Source organism: Alexandromys fortis, unplaced genomic scaffold (genome assembly GCF_014885135.2).
Source record: "Alexandromys fortis isolate MF-2015 unplaced genomic scaffold, M_Fortis_MF-2015_v1.1 scaffold_8_1_9099942, whole genome shotgun sequence".
Lineage (NCBI taxonomy): Eukaryota > Metazoa > Chordata > Mammalia > Rodentia > Cricetidae > Alexandromys > Alexandromys fortis.
The window spans coordinates 8,299,505-8,315,652 of record NW_026067898.1 but is presented as its reverse complement, the minus strand read 5'-3'; the positions used below and the strand labels follow the sequence as shown (position 1 = coordinate 8,315,652).

Below are 16,148 nucleotides of genomic sequence, written 5' to 3'. Positions count from 1 at the left end.
CGTTGTGTGACTGCTCTCTGTGTCTTTGCAAAATAACATAACCATCAGACTGCCCCATCCCTAGGAAGGGATATATTGCTAAAAGTTGGAGGCCCTAGCACCTGGAGGGTCTCTAAGGTGTTTTAGAGCTTCCTTTTGTGTGCACACACCTGGCCGAAGAGAACAATTTTGGAAGGAGTCTGGGTGCTTCCCCTTCAGTGCTGCCAGGGCCACAGTAAATTCCAAACCCTAGGCCCTGAGTGAGCCTTTCTGCAGAGCGACAGGAACCGGGAACCTTAAGTTAAGGCTTTTTGACACAAAGCCCCTGGCCTACTTCTATTCTGGAGACCCAGCCGCCAGTCCCCATCTCCAAACAAGGGAATGGGCAACTCTGCGCTGTGGAGTAACTCCCCCAGGCCCGTGAAGCTGGCTGACATCGGGAGGTCCCAGTCCGTTAGGCAGTGAGCATCAGCCCCTCCCCACCTCAGCCCAAAAGTGACCTTAGAGGATCCAAATGGTCAAGACACTCCCCCCCATACCCTCCTCCTGCCGCCCCCTTCCCTCCACCCTGCTTCTGTGTATGTTTAGCCCCCAGCTTGGCCCTCTGAGGACTCATTGAGAGGCTAAAATGAAGGTCATTGTGAGGGTTCAGTCGGATCACTGGCGTTGCAGGCCCTAGAGGAGGCCACGGCGCCGGGTAGCCTGGGATGGGCGGAAGGCGGGGGCGATGGCAGAGATCTTGGGGATCCTGATGAAAGAGGGGGACTCCAAGAAAAAGCAGATGGGGGCTGGGAAGGAAAGCCAAGGCCCAGATCCGGCTGAAGGTGCTGCATCCCCCGCCCCTTAGACCCTGCGGATACCTACAGCTCTTTGAAAACAGGAAGAGCCAAGGTGTCATAAAGCCATCGAGTCGGCGAGACGTCTGGAGGTAATGAGTTTACGACAGGCCAGGCGCTTCGCTTTGAAACCATCTCATTTTGATGTTTGTGGGAGGAAAGGAAAAATGCAGACAAAACTGGGTCTTAAAATCTGGACAATAAAATATAAACAAGACTTGGACCAAGAAGGCAGGGGCTAGGAAGCCCCCCAGTGAGGTGTGAGCACCCAGAAAAGAAAAATGAGGGGTGATATATTTCTGAATTTCTTTTTAAACGGGGCGAACGTTAGAGACAGCCTGTAACCGGTGGCTCTTCAATATTTTGACTGTGGCCATGATCTATCTGGTCCTTTTAAAAAGAAAAATAAGACAATGATACCCCTCCATTACTTGAGCTGGGGAAGCCAGTGATCTTGAGCCATTAACTCAAGCAAGTATCTCCTGGAATGATGTCTTATGGGGAAAGGGGACATTACACGGCTCTTCACTGGCCCGTCACTCCAAATTCCCAGCAAAAATATGAAGATTTGTTCACTTTTCACAGATACAGTCATTACAGCTAGATTAGCAGAAAAGATTTCTGAAAATGAGAGACAGAGAGACTAATTTAGCAAAAAAAAAAAAATCAAAAAACCACCAATTTGGTAATACTTGCTTTAAAAAAAAAAAAAAGACATACCGCTTATCCAATTCGGTTCAGTCATTTACACAACTTAAAAAAATCTCATTTATTATCTGGAGAAATTTGAATAAACATAAGCCCAATAGGGACTTTCCAGACAGGAACGTGGGATGCAGAAAAAGCTTTTGACTTTAATCCGCCCCAAATTATCCAGTTTAATGGGCTCAAAACGTTAAGATCAGAAGTTGAATTAGCAAATATACATCATTTAATGTTGAGACTAACAGCCTTTAAGAAGAAAAAAAACAATATTTGACTTCTAGAAAATTTTTTAGCTGTCAAAGTGGCCAGTTTCTTGAAAAACAAAAGTCTCGTCAATTAATATTTTTAAAGTTGATTTGTGTTAAACCTCGCCTGTTCTACAATTGTGTCTAAAAAGCACAGCTGGGAGATTACAGAATAGGGCACTTGCGGTGTCTGGCAACCGACCTGCTGGAAGCTTTGGCAAACACACTACTTGCAAGCTCTTGTGAGCCCAAACGAGAACTTCCTCTGCATTCGGGAGCCCTTTTTGCTGCAATTGACTTGTTGACAGTCGAGGAGATGAAGCATTATTAGTGTCAGCGGTCCAAGCCCAAGTCAAACTGAAGAATTAAGATTAGAATTGGTTTGAGGGGCATAAAAGGGAAATCAAACTCGGTTAGCTCGCGACGGCATTTGGCCACTAGAGGGCGCTATTGCTCCACTTTCTGATCTCTTAAAGCTAGTGTTGCGGTGGCGGAAGGTTTTGATTAAAAATATTTACAATCTTACTTTTAATCTTAAATTAGAATAAATTTAACAAAAATAAAGAACGTGAACTATTAAATTCTGAAGGCGTGCTTGTTATACATAAAATTTTGGCTCACTCAGCATTTCAGAAAATCTGGACGACTGTGTAGAAACTATAAAACGTTAAGTTAATGTATTCCATCAAAACAGAAATGAGTAAAAGCACAGACATTTACGAAGTTAACTGCGCTCTTCTTCCTTTCGAATAACAAACGGAATGCTTAAATAAAGTTGAAAAACCCCACATTATTTCGTCATCAGAGGAAATGTGCTGTAGTGTTCTTGTTGTTTTAATTAGGCCAGAATATGTAGAAAGAATCCTGTGTTCATGGACAAGCTCCCAAATATATAGGGTTTTTAAAGTGCCGGTATTACTGAGATGTAGGTCCTCAATTTTGGCTTTTTGCCCCATTCCATTCCCAAATCCGTGAATTTATTCACTGTTCAAATATACCCATTTCCCATGAACGTCCATGCCAAACGGTGGAATAAAGGGGCACAATTACCAAGTTTAGCTCCAAGGTTTTATTGAAAAAGATCTTTTAATTGGGTATTGCCGGATTGAAGTTCAAATCCTTAATAGTCAGAATTAGTTGTTACACTTCGCAGTTGAAGGATACTTGGAAGGAAAACAAAAAATGATAAAACACCCTTGCCCTTAACCACCCCAATAACAAGGTGCCCATCCTCTCTACCACCAGTTTTAATAACGCGTGCCTTTAGCTCTCCAGATTCATTTGTTTACCTTCCCCACTTTCAGCCTTCCTGGTAGAAAGAATTGAGTCAGACATAACTACCAAATATGCCTTTCTGTGTCGACCTTATTTATAAAAACGAGGTTCAATCCATTCGGACTGACCACGGGATCCCGTCCACATGGGCTGAGCAAACCCACAGGGAATGGAAGGGAATCTCTGGCCTGCTGCCTCCCTGAGTCCATCTGGGGTTTTTGGCATTTGTATTTGGCCGTGGAAAGTCAGCGCGGTGTGATTTAGCGTAAGCCAGAGTCTTTGGCGAACTGGGGTGTATCTTCAAGGTCTGTTCTCAAGATCATAGGTGCCCGCCAGACACCGCTTATCCCGAAGGATAAAGGGTTCAACACCTAAAGCTGGAGGAAGGAAGGGAGAAAGGGGGGAGGGGGAGAGAATAAATATATTTAGTGGACATTCAAATAATAGAAAAGAGATGAAGGCGTGTGGGGGAGCGGTTGGTAGTGTCTAGCCGCACAGCTTTTCACAGCTGCCGCAATCCTGACTTTTGCCCATCCCCGAACACGCGAACTCTGGATTTCCCCAGCAGGCTCTACTTCCCTTCCTCACAAAGTGGCTGCTCGGGAGCCTTCTCCTGATTTTCTCTCTGGGGGAAAAAAAATCAAGTTTAAGCTCAGGCCTGCACCCAGTCTCGGCAGTTATTTGTACGGATTTGGTGTGTGAGCTAAAGTCCTTAACAGAGGGCAGGGCCTGCTGCAGCTGCCTGGAACCGGCGCCATCCGAATGCTGGCCGGGGGGACCCGCGAGCCTGCCCCCCACGCTCCACCCGGGGCCACAGCCAGCCCACGTCCGCTGGGCACCCGGGTTGGGACCCTCGGAAACGCCACCCACCCCGGCGTGAGGCCTCCTGCCCACTGGGAACGTTCCCGCCGCTCTTCTCTTCACCCCCCCAGCTAATGTACCCTTCCCACATCCTCCGGCCTCCCCACCCCCGCCCCGCGCCCAACCCTGACGTCTATCAAGGGTGAAATGACGGAAACTATATTCATGGGCATGATTTCCATTAAATAGCAATTAACCTGGGAGCCTGAGCCGGGCAGGCAGTGCGTGCGTCAAGGGTAAATGTACGTCTCATTTCCACAAGGCCTGCTGGGCTGGAAAAAGCAGGACTTTGATTCGCTTTGATAAGGCCAGGATTTGGGGGCCGGATCGGGGCTTTGCATCAGAACCGTGGAGATAGGGTCCCCAAACAAATGCGAGGACCAGGCCGGCCACCCCGCCAGTCCATGTTCAGAAATGGGAAAAAAAAAAAAAAAGGCCCCGGCCAGTCCACGGTCAGAAATGGGGAAAAAAATTTAAAAAAAGGCCCCGGCCAGTCCCTGCTGGGCACTTCCCGGAGCTGCGGGACGACAGCGTTCCCTCTGCAGCCTCCTGGGAGTGACCTCCCCGGCTGCCCCAAGGCTAAGATTCGGCCGCGCCCCCCCTCTCTGCCGGCCCGGGGGGTGGGAGGGCAGGAGCCCTTGGCAGTGCGGCTTTATGGGCCCCCTTTAAGGCTGGCGGAGGCATCCCGGGGGCCGGCGTGAGGCGTCCCGGCCGGCGCAGGGGCCGCTTCGCCGCCGGCCGGATCCCTCCGCGCGGTTATCTCGCCCCCCATCTCGCTCCCTCTCCTGGCAGCGGCGGGGTGCGAAAATGCCTCGCCGGGGCGCACCGAGGCGGCAGCCTCGGCGGCGGCGGGGGCGACGGCGGCGGCGACAGCGCCGGGAGGGGGCGGCGGGGGGTGGGGGGTGGAGGTGAGAGGTGGCACCGAGCAGAGGGTGTGTTTTCTTCTCGTTTCCCTGCAGAGCGGGGGCTCGTGAGAGCCCGAGCCTAAGCGTCCTCCCCGCGGCTCCGCGCGCCGCACTCTTTTTCCCACCCCCCCCCTCGCCCCGTCCCGGGGCTGCGCTCGGGCCGCCCGGTGCCCGGGGAGGGACCTGGAGGCCGCGGGGCAGGTCACCCGGGGCGTCGGCGAGTAGACCGCGGCCCCGCGGGCGGGAGGGCGGGCGCGCGCCGGGGGAGAGGCCCGCAGGGCGGCGGCGGCGGCGGCGGCGCGCGGGGGCGGGCGGGAGAGGCCGCGCGGCCCGCGAGGGAGGCGGCGCGAGGCCCAGGCAGCGGCGGCGGTGGCGGCGGGAGAGCCCGACATGAGCGCCCGGCGGCCGGACGGTCGGGCCTGAGGGGAAGCGCGCGCCGGGCGGGCGGGCGGGCGGCGACGAGGCCCGGCGGCCCCCGCGGCTGCAGCAGCCGCCCCAGAGGCCCCCGCGGCGGCGCGGCCGAGCCCCGGCGCGCCCCTCACCGGCTGCGCTCGCCCTCCCGCCCGCCCGCGGCCGCCGCCCCGATGAGCTCGTACTTCGTGAACCCGCTGTACTCCAAGTACAAGGCGGCGGCGGCCGCGGCGGCCGCGGCGGCGGGCGAGGCCATCAATCCCACTTACTACGACTGTCATTTCGCGCCCGAGGTCAGCGGCCGCCACGCCGCCGCCCTGCAGCTCTATGGCAACAGCGCCGCCGGCTTCCCGCACGCGCCCCCGCAGGCGCACGCGCACCCGCACCCGTCGCCGCCGCCCGGCTGCGGCCGAGGGGGCGGCCCGGGCCCGGGTCAGGACTACTTCCACGCCGGCGCGGGCAGCCCGGCCGCTGCCTACCAGGCCGCCCCACCTCCTCCTCCGCACCCTCCGCCTCCCCCCTGCGGCGGGATTGCCTGTCACGGGGAACCCGCGAAGTTTTACGGATACGATAACTTACAGAGACAGCCGATTTTTACGACCCAGCAAGAGGCCGAGCTGGTACAATATCCTGACTGTAAATCGTCCCGTGGTAATATTGGCGAGGACCCAGACCACTTAAATCAGAGCTCGTCTCCTTCTCAAATGTTTCCCTGGATGAGACCACAAGGTTGGGATGCGCTTTTTTTTTTTTTTTAAGGAGGGAGAAAGGGGAGAAATCTGCTTTCATCTCACGTTCAAGCTTTAAAACTCCCTTGTCCTTTCCCTCTCCCCCTCCTTTGCCTTCTTGTGTAGCCGCTGTGACTCTTGTACATAAACTAATACGGACTTTTTTTTTTAAGTATGTAAAGATGATAGGGACAGAATAATTGCGAAGACCTTGTCTCTGCTTATCTTGCCTGCACACCCTTTATCTGTATCAGAATTAAAGACCACTGTGTATTTCATCTCTTAAGTCCGGTCCAGAAACTTCCAACAGCATTCAGAGGCGTCAACCACTAAAAAACAAACAAAACACGTTGATTTTCCTCCTCTTTTTGTTGTTTGTTTTCATCAGCAGCTCCTGGTAGACGGAGAGGAAGGCAAACCTACAGCCGCTTCCAAACCCTAGAGCTGGAAAAGGAATTCCTTTTTAATCCTTATCTGACCAGGAAGAGAAGAATCGAGGTCTCCCATAGCCTGGCCCTCACGGAGAGACAGGTAAAAATCTGGTTCCAGAACAGGAGGATGAAGTGGAAAAAGGAGAACAACAAAGACAAGTTCCCCGTGTCCCGGCCTGAGGCAAAGGACGGGGAGCCCAAAAAGGAAGGCCACGAGCTGGAAGAAGATGGAGCCGAAGGCCCCACAAATTAACGTCTAAACGTGAAAATTATACCGCAGACTCTTAAGACTAATGATCAGCCGATGCTGGTGGACGCCACCTCCCCCTACCCCTTCTTTGGAAAGGACTTTACCTGTGTTTCAAGCTACCTTAATGTCACTGCTCTTGAGGTTTCTGCGCTTTGAAAGGGATGTGGGCGTTTTTTTTTTTTAATTAGTTTGTAGCATTGCATAGAAGCAGTCCTTGAGCTGCCCCATAGAAGGGTAATTTGATACCGACCTTGTAGCTATATTTTTATAATGGTAGTTTTTAAAATGTCTGAGCTGGTGATTTGCCTCAACAACGTAAACTTCCTAATGATCAGCACTAAATGATCGAATATAAAATGCTTTATTAATCAAACAAGTGCACTTGAACATTTTAAATCTTTATGGTGAGTAAATTAAAAGAAGTCTATTGATAATTTTTTTTTAAAAAATATGCCTGCAGAATATTTACTTTATATTATTTGATTAAATGTATTTATTTTTCTCTCTGCTTTTGTAACAGTGGTTCAGGTATCTTGTGGTTTACTTTCAGGTTTCTTTGAGCATTTTGTAATTGTCTGTCAGGGAAGAGTCTGGGCCAAACATTGGAAAAGCACATTAGCAGAAGAGTGCAATGTACCTTATAGTCCAGGCTCCCGCGAGGCTCCTGAAGCCTAGGCGAGCATTGTGCCTGTGACAGGAGTGTACGGATAATGTCAAAGTCGACATTTGGCCGTGCTTCTGTAGTCCATGCGAAACTATGGCAATTGAAGGAATGATCTAGAGAATTAATACTTGAAAACTAATTGCAACATTTTCATTAACTTTTCACTCTGGCAAGTGGCCTTGCTTTCATTTTGAACCCTGCTTGTGGGCCCCCGGGATTTCTAGGTCTCTCTGCTCTGTGTCTCTGCCTTTTCAAGTAGGTGCCATATTTATTTGTATTCTCTTTGCGCTGCTCGCATGCACCTTCCAAGCCAGCTTGCTGCCTTCGTTTCCGATGTCGGTTGGTACGTCCGTCCTCTGCTGTCCTTACCTGTTTGAAACAAGCCCTGGTGTAAACGCAGGAACTCCGAGTGTAAACAACCGCTTCAGAGCATAGCTCCGCAATAAAGAAACGGACCTCCCTACAGAGCAGAGCTGATGTCTTTGAGCGTGCGCGGCACAAACAATGGCCAGGCTCACACACATGAAGGCAGTGATTTGCTCAAGCCTTCTATTTGATAAGCAGATGTGGGTTATATACTCTCCAAGCTGAATAGTAAAAATAATAACAATAATAAATGCTGGTCTGGGGCTTCCTTGCAGAGTGGGCTGACTATCCTTGTGTCTTCTTGCGTTAAATAATCCTGGTATGATACTGTGCCAGCTTTGAACTTCAGAATGATTCCAGTCAAGTCGGAGGCCTGGTGACCTAGAGTCCAGGTTACACCACAGCTTAATTCCGTAGAATCCTAGCTGAAGCTGGCGTTTGGCATCTATTATTAACAAGATATCCATTTCCCATTTAGGGCTGCTCCTGCAGCTGTTTTTTTATACAGGGTGGGGGGAGGAGGGAGAGAAGGGGAAGGAAAGGAGAAATTCAAGTAAAGTCTCATTTCTTCTTGAAAAAATGGAAACGCCTCAAAGTAGACATTGAGAGCTGGCTGCTTTTTGTTAGCCACGTTTACTTTTAAAGATGTGGTTTTTGTTTTATTGTTAATTCCCAGAGTGGTTTCTATTACATGGGTAAGAAAAGAAGATTCTTTAGTCTTGGGCCAGGTTCACTGCCAGGTGCTGGTGGATCTCAGGATCGGTACTGGCTGGGTTAGAGGCAAATCCCCTGCTCTCTAGCCAGGGAAGAGGCTGTGGCTGTAACATTTGCTAACCTAAGCCCAGAAAGACAGTTTAAGTCAGGAGTGTCCAAGGCTTAACCATTTGCACAGAGCTGACAGCTGCAAAGGCCAGAGCTGGATTTGGGGACATTTTGCTCTTGCACACTGCTTGAATCAGTGCTGGCTGGAACAGAGCAAGGGTGCCTCAGGCTGAGAGCCTGGCTGGGAAACAGCCTTAGGCATAAACTACCTGAAACCAGTGCTGGCTAAATTCCAACAGTTCTGATTTAGGGAACTCTTTAAAATTTGCTGTCTCTGGGCTGGAGAGATGGCTCTGCAGTGATGAGCACTTGCTCTTGCAGAAGAATAGGGTCTGAGTCTCAGCATTCATGTGGTGGCTCACAGCCATCTGTAACCCCAGGTCCAGGGAATCCAATGTGGTTGGTGCACATATATACATGCTGGCAAAATGTTTATACACACAGAATAAAAAATAAATTAAAATTGCCATTTCCAACTCAAGAATGCTCCTCCAAATATCACTTTTCAAACTGGAATTTGACAAGATTCAATTAGGAAAAGGGCATCCTAAGTGGATGAGTGGGAGTGGGAGTCAAGGATGGAAAGTAAGGTAAAAAATGCCGCTTCTTGACATTCTGGCAATCTGCACTGCTCTGGAAATGCACCTTTGGCCTGCTACACCATGGTAAAATCCCAGCTCTTGTTCAGACCATTGCAGTAACCACTGTGTGGAGCTTATGCATTTGTTGATATACATATTCACAAAGAAGTGTTGGTAATGTAGAAATGAATGCTTCCTAAAAAAAAGAGCACAGGTCTGTCTCCAAGTAAAGACCTTGAGAATCCCTCCCCCACCCCTATCTTCCCCACCGGGCTCTCCCACCCATGATGGTGTCTCAGTAGAGGATTAGTGGTTGGGAGCGTGACATTGGCTCAGATCTGTAAACAGTGAAGCACTGCGGCAAGAAACGATTTTTTGCGGCATAAATTTACATAAACCTTTGTAGACCCCTTTGTAGACTGGGGAGCCTTTCTGCCCAGAAAGGAGACTTAAGAGAAGTCTATAAAGTGATTAGGGAAAAATTAAGACCCCCCTCCATGTTAACACTGACTCAAAGAGAAAAGCCTTCTGAGTGACTAGGCTGTGTAAGAGCCAGAAACACAAAACGAGGGTGTGGTTCTTCTTTCTAGAGGAAAGTCAGTTCAAGGGTACCCTGTTGGAAGTCCTCGGTTACTCCTCTAGCCTCCGTGTGTAGCGGACAAACGGTGCGCAGGGCTGCCTCTCAATCCAGTCCTTCCCTCCTCCAAACCACAAAGGCAGGTGATAAAGTCTGCTTTTATTTGGGTGGAGGGGAGATGATGTGGAGACAAATTGAGATTAGTTTCTAGAATGTTTTAGAACTGAACGATCTCTCTACCCAGTTTCACACATACAGGGCGATGTAAACTTCCTGACCAGGGAAGGAACACCAGCTTGCCCATTCACGTGTGTGATAACGTGGTGTTTAATACAGTGCACAAGATAGCACATCCAGCATCTGCCCTCCATGGCTTTGGTGCTTGCTGAATCCTCGGATGGCTAGAGGTGGAAAGGGAAAGAGAAAACATTTTAATGGGCCAGCAAAATTAGGGCCCATTGGCCTTTTCAAGAAATAAGACTTTTGCTGACAGATGGTGGCAGAAGCCCTTTAACTAAAATTATTCAAGGTCACCAGAACTTTCTCTTGGGATACAAATGGCCTGCACAAAAGGATACTGTGCATTTCCTTCTTAAATAAGTTAATACTTACTGGGTGTGAAGATATTTCTGGCAAAGAGCTTATAGTTAGAAACGTCTTGTTAGAATATTCTGGAAAGACCGAACGGGTAGTGACCCCTTTTCAGGCAGGCTTTGACAGCTGGCTGGCAGTGCCCATTAGGGCAATGTTGGAGGTCAGTCAAGGACACTGGCTTTCAGGTGGAGTTCACCAGAGAGGTGGCCACTGACAAGGCAAAGGGAGATATGGTTCCAACCTTTGAGGAGAAATTTTTTTTTCTAGATTGTTTTTATCATGAACAAGATAAAGCCCCTCTCCTCTTTAGGAAGGCATTAAGTTTTCAATGGTCAAACACGGGGGGAGGGGGGGGGGCGGTGGCGGAAGTATGAGCACAGAGGACTGGAATTAAATTCCCCAAAAGTCCTTACATCTTAGGACCTAAAGTGAGGATATTGGGGGGGGGTCCTCCTTCCGTGGCGACAGATAAAGACTCAGCCATGGGTGCTCAAAAAGGTATTTCGGAGAGGCAGACAAGTATCTCGAAATAATTACCAGCCTTTGGGATGGGCGACTGCTCTCCCACTGCAGAAACCCCCAGGAGGCCCGAGGGTCCCAGTTTAGGTTGGAGTCAAGTGCGACAAGAGCTTGTGCTTTCTTGGCCTATGCAGCCCAATTTTCTGGGCAAGATTTGGGATGTGGCTGGCCTGAGATGAGCGGGTAAAAACGGAGAGCGCCTGGCATTCCTTCTGGACAAGTGTTTTTGTGAGGGAGTGGAGGAGAGAAGCCAAGTGACCAACGTAGGGGAGACGTGATACTGGGGGGAGGCGCTGTGGGGATGACATCCCCTGAGCCTGAGCGCTGCCCACACTCATTTTCCTCCCACATGGCGGCCAATTGCACGGAGGTTTTGAGCCAAACAAAAACAAAAATGCCCAATAATTCCTAGAAAAGGTGTGTGTGTGTGTGAGAGAGAGAGAGAGAGAGAGAGAGAGAGAGAGAGAGAGAGAATAGAGGAATAGAGAGAGAGGGGGAGAGAGACAGAAAGCGAGGAAGACAGAAAGACACACAGAGAAAGAAACAGAAGAGGGATTCGAAGAGAAAGGAAAGAAAGATAAAGAGGAAAGAGGAGGGGTAGTAAGGAGAGAGAGAGAGAGAGAGAGAGAGAGAGAGAGAGAGAGAGGAGAAAGGAGAGGAAAAACATGGCGCTCGCGAGCTGTATGTGCAAAATCCGCAAGGAATTGCAGTAAATTCCTTTTTGTTTGAAGAAAATTTACAACTTGGTAATAGACCTTTTTATGACCTATTTGCGGTCGTCATTGGCTGCGGCTGGTCATGTGCAGGCGCCGCTCGCCTTCACGGCCTTTTTCCTGATTTCCCAGGCGAATTTGCCCCCGCATTCTGCTTTCCCAGAGCCTCACCCCCTCTTTTTTCTAACCTTTGTCTCTGCAGAGGTGGGCTCCAGTCGCCGACTGCGGGATCGCGGGGTCCGCAGCGGCCTGGGCTCCCGCCGCGACTCCACCGCAGCTCGCCCCGGGTGCCGATCGTGGCTGCCTACGGAGCCGGCGGGGAGCCCAGAAGGAGCCAGGGCGCCGAGCCCCCCGTCGCGGCTCACACTCCTGCGGGGAGTCGCTCGCCTGCTCTACCCGGGCGACCGCGGCCGCGTGCTTCCCACCCGGTTCCTCCAGCAACATGAGCCCGAACCAGCAGCCGAGGGTGCGCGCAGCCCGGCAGCGCCCGATGGATTCCAGACGCCGCCGGGGCCGACCGCCTACAGCTCGGCAGCCTCCGGGTAAGAGCCGCCCTCCTGGCGCCCGAGCTGCCCGCGCCACCGCCTCGGGCAGTGGGTGCCACTTTGCCGGTGCCCTATAGTACCCAAGAACCCGGGGGTCGCACTTTGCGTCTCTCTCCCTAATGCATGTCCCTTGGGGCTCAAGGTGGGGCCCTGCTGTGCTCAAAAGTGCATAGGGGACGCGTTCATTCCCCCCCCCATCCCTTGACTTGGAAACCCTTAGATCCGGAGGCCCCCACCCCCCACCCCGGAATCCACCCTGGGAAGAGGAGCGTGCAGATGGCTTCAGGAAACCTCAGCTTGGCTGGGGGTGGGGGTCAATAAAGGTTTCCTATAGTACAGAATACTGTGCTTCCGTGGTTTGACGGTGGTCAGGGCTACTATAGGTTAACAGGTGTTTTTCGAGGGTTGGGGCTGGGTGGGGTGGGGGTGGGGTGGATTCTGTGTACTCAGAATGTGTTTCTTGAGTGAGGCCAATTTTTAGGGTTTATAGTTTATTGGGCCTTGTGTATGAAATGACGTTTTAGTCATTTTAAAACGTTCTCTAATCCTCAGGGCGGGGGGGGGGGACTGGTAATAACTCAAGCAAGGTTTCAAGGTTTCTCCTACATCCGATAATGTATCAGGTGAATTTGAACTATTTTATGTCACAAAATGGATGTTTGTTTTTTGGGATGGAAGATCAGAAAATCTGGTGCAGGTTTTAGGATATACCAGTAGGTATTAGAGCAATGCGAGGTATTTCTCAATTCAAACACCGCGATGTTTCTCATTTGTCAGAGTCGTGAAAGAGTAGATTTTTTTCTTGCTTTCTAAATGCATTATGGTATTTTTTTTCACTTACCAATGAATGCTACACAGCAACATCTCTTACTTTGAAACACAACTGAACCAACCAACACACACACACATACACACACACACAATCTTTGCAGAACCTAGTGCTGTTTTCCCCAACAAATTTGGTTGGTGTTTGACCATGCATTTTGCAATCTCCTGTTTCCTATTCCTTCATGAACTCGTAGGGAGCAGCAAGAGCTCAGGCGATTAGATCTGCCGCATTGCGCTTGAGACCGCACGTGGTGGTGGGCTCCAGTCTCCAAAGTGCCTATGGATAAATCCTTCTCGTTTGCCCAGACATTCCAGTATAACAGTGTTGGCTGTGCAAGTATTTGTGAACAATAGGTGGTATACCTATAGGATCGTGTTTTTAATAGTTGAGAATGGAATCACCCTTTCAAAATGGAGGACTAGTTGATGCCTGCAGAATTGTCCTGGGTCAGTGATTCTGAGTGCTCAGTCTAGAGTTGGATTTTTTTTTTTTAATTTAGAGTATCTGCATCTTGTAGAGCAGTTTCCCATCACACAATGATGACACTGAGATGATTCTCTGGTAGACAGAAGAAGCATTCCCTTTTGGAAAGCCAGGTCCTTGATGGGTATAGGCCCTGTAGCAAGGTAGGGTTGAAGCTGGGTGGGGCCGAGGGGGAAGAGGTGGTGTTCTGAGACCAGGCAGGGCTGGGGGTGAGCTGGATGTTCTGCTGGCCAGGTTGTAGTTTGGGGGTTCCAACTGCTTTTTCCTGGGTTTGGTGGTCCAGTCTGCTACAGTGACTGAGATGGTCGTGATTTCACAGAGGAAGGTGACGCCATGTGCAGATGTGGAGGACGCAGGCAGTCTTTGTAAGCCTCATGGTAGCATTGAAAGCTTATTGGGAAGGAGTGGTTGATTGCATCTTGAGAAATGAATATTTGGGAAGTCGCACATATTCTCTCCAAAAGTGTAAGAGGCCATTGCCACCAGCGCTACTTTCATTGTTTCTGCGAACCTAACAAAAAAAAAAAAATAGAAAAGAAAGAAAATGGAAAGGAAAAGAAACGAAATTTTTTAAATGTTCATAGCCTAAATGTTTAGAGGTTTGTGGGCACAGTTCCCAGCGTCCTGGGTCCAAACCTCTATTTATAGACTTGGGAGCCAATGTCCTGGCCTTGGTGTCCTCTGATGTGAACAGGAGCTGGGAGTCAGTCTCTGGGAGAGCCACAAAAAAGAGAGGCTGGCTTTCACAAATGTAGCCAAAAACAAGGGCTAAAAACTAAGCGTGTTTTTCCTGTTATATCTTTTTTACAAATACGTATATTTTGCCAGAATTCTGTTCTCTGAGCCTGAGAGGCAGAGAAACCCGAACAAAGACAGTATTTCACCCTGGGCTGGCAGGCAGCTGTTAGAGGTATTTACGGCCTTGTCGCAGTGCGGCAGCCAGTGAGGGTATGCGGGGGCACAGGAAGCTGTGGAGAAGCAACCAGGAACTCGGAATTCCGATTTAAATCCAATTTAGGTGCACTTTTTCGGAAATGACGAAAATAGATACCATTGTTTCAAAGGAAAGTATCCCCTAGACCTGATAGTTTTGTAAAACTAAAGGAGAAATGCTCTCAGAACGCAGGGTGGGGTGACACCCTTTCCCCCCATTGATAGACGACTTGGGACTCAGGGGAAGCTGTACCCCAGATGTGAAAATTCTGATCCGAAGGAACGCTGAGAGTGTTCATGAACAACATAGAGATTTTGCTGATTTGACGAAACTGGACCAGCAAATTTAGAAAGATTAGTTGAGGCGTTAATTCAGATTTTCCTGAAAAAGAAAATTACATTGTCTGCCTCTGCAGATAGGATAGGATTTCCAAGTGCTTCTGCAGCCAGGCGCCGGAGTCTTGCGCGGTGCAGTCCAGGGTACTATGCTTGACCGGCATTGCTCAGAGCCTCTGCAGTGCGGGGCTGCGCACGCCCAGCGCATGTGCAGTGAAACAGCCCAGCCCTGAGATTGAACCAGCACTGCACAGATTGGGGGAGGGGGCAAAAGGAACCTATAACCAGATCTAATACCCCTTCCTCAGGACTTGCTGCTCATCTTTTCTTCCAGTCTTTTTTTAAAGATAGTCGCTAACTTTACCCTTGACCACAATTACCACCCCACCCAAATTTGTCTGTGTGTTAGAAACAGGTTACGAATATGAGCTAGTAGTTAGTAGTAAGTAGATTTTCCCCCGGTATGCGTGCACACACCAGAGAGAGAGAGAGAGAGAGAGAGAGAGAGAGAGAGAGAGAGAGAGAGAGAGAGAGAGAGAGAAGAGGAGACCCTCAGGAAATACACAGCTTTTTTTTTTTTCAGACTGGTGCAGCCTGCTCTGGGAAAAGGCCTTTCTTCCTGGAGCCTGTTTAAACTACCAAACCATCCCTGGATCTCATTTCGCCAGCCAGCACAGCGCGTCCTAAGGCTCAGGCAGGCTCAGCCAAGAGCAATCAAAGTAAATAAATAAGTAAACAAATAAATGACCAAACTGGAAGGATTTTCCATCTGTCACGCTTCTGGGTCACAAGCTTGTTGTCTGAGCTGGGGGTGGGGCGGGGAGAAGTAGCTTCGAGGACTTCTGGGCTTCTTTCGGCCTCTCCAATGGACCTGACAGGACCAACCTCTGATGTCCTGAGACCTCAGCCCCAGGAAAGACGTGCCTAGCTTTGGGTTTTCAGGGCTGGTGGTGTCCCTGTTTGGCTATCTGGAGCTTTGTCCAGGAGGAGGCGCTGTAGGACAAGCGTCTCGCTGGCTTCGCGGTGCGGCAGATGCCCTGGGCGGGAGGGGAAGGGGAGGACACAAGAGCCACCCCTCCCTCTACTCCGCCCTCCACTTGAGCTCGCACAACGTGCACAGCATCAGACAAGGGTGGGTGGTGTGGTCACTTATCCTCCAGCTGCCCGCAGCAAAGACAGCTCTTAGGTTCTTGGAGCCTGAAGTCTGATTCGGGGGTGAAAGGCCACGCTGTTTCCCTCGCCTTCCCAGAGAGGGCGTGATTTGCGGTTCTCTAGGGACAGGCAACTAGGATCTTAAGGCAAGCTGTTCCTAAACCACAGGACCCAGTGAGATGCCTCACCCTCTACACAGCCTCAATCCCTGCCTTTCACTGTGTCCTGAATCCTGGCACCCAGAACAGGCAGTTTGAGGAAGCACAGAATGGATGGAAACCCCTCTTTAGCAAGGCAATTGACCTCCCCCTGCTTATTTAGAACAGGGCCTGGGCCCCGTGACAACTTCCTGACTCTGAAAGCCTGGGGAAATCCCACCTTGCAGTCCACAGCTTGAGATTCAGGCAG

General features: G+C 50.3%; 3 protein-coding genes across 4 annotated transcripts; 1 reads left to right on the top strand and 2 right to left on the bottom strand.

Moving 5' to 3' along the window:
• Positions 1–2,825: 2,825 nt before the first annotated feature.
• On the bottom strand, positions 2,826–8,123 carry LOC126487284 (collagen alpha-2(I) chain-like). Its single transcript, XM_050119982.1, has 3 exons — positions 8,054–8,123; positions 4,099–5,752; positions 2,826–3,665 (listed from the first exon to the last, which is right to left on the bottom strand). The coding sequence occupies exons 1-2, from the start codon at positions 8,121–8,123 to the stop codon at positions 4,554–4,556; spliced, it is 1,269 nt and encodes a 422-aa protein (XP_049975939.1). The 3' UTR covers positions 2,826–3,665; positions 4,099–4,553.
• Positions 5,376–7,757, top strand: Hoxd8 (homeobox D8). 2 transcript variants are annotated; one of them, XM_050120058.1, is made up of 2 exons: positions 5,376–5,946; positions 6,334–7,757. In XM_050120058.1, the coding sequence occupies exons 1-2, from the start codon at positions 5,391–5,393 to the stop codon at positions 6,627–6,629; spliced, it is 852 nt and encodes a 283-aa protein (XP_049976015.1). In that variant the 5' UTR covers positions 5,376–5,390; the 3' UTR covers positions 6,630–7,757. The 2 variants fall into 2 exon arrangements, with proteins under 2 accessions (XP_049976015.1, XP_049976011.1); XM_050120054.1 differs by having other exon boundaries at positions 5,391–5,946; positions 6,337–7,757.
• A 1,655-nt stretch (positions 8,124–9,778) lies between the features above and the next one.
• LOC126487271 (uncharacterized) lies at positions 9,779–14,752 on the bottom strand. Its single transcript, XM_050119974.1, has 3 exons — positions 14,652–14,752; positions 11,651–12,078; positions 9,779–10,037 (listed from the first exon to the last, which is right to left on the bottom strand). Exons 1-3 carry the CDS (start codon positions 14,750–14,752, stop codon positions 9,964–9,966), a joined length of 603 nt encoding a protein of 200 aa, XP_049975931.1. The 3' UTR covers positions 9,779–9,963.
• Positions 14,753–16,148: the final 1,396 nt, after the last annotated feature.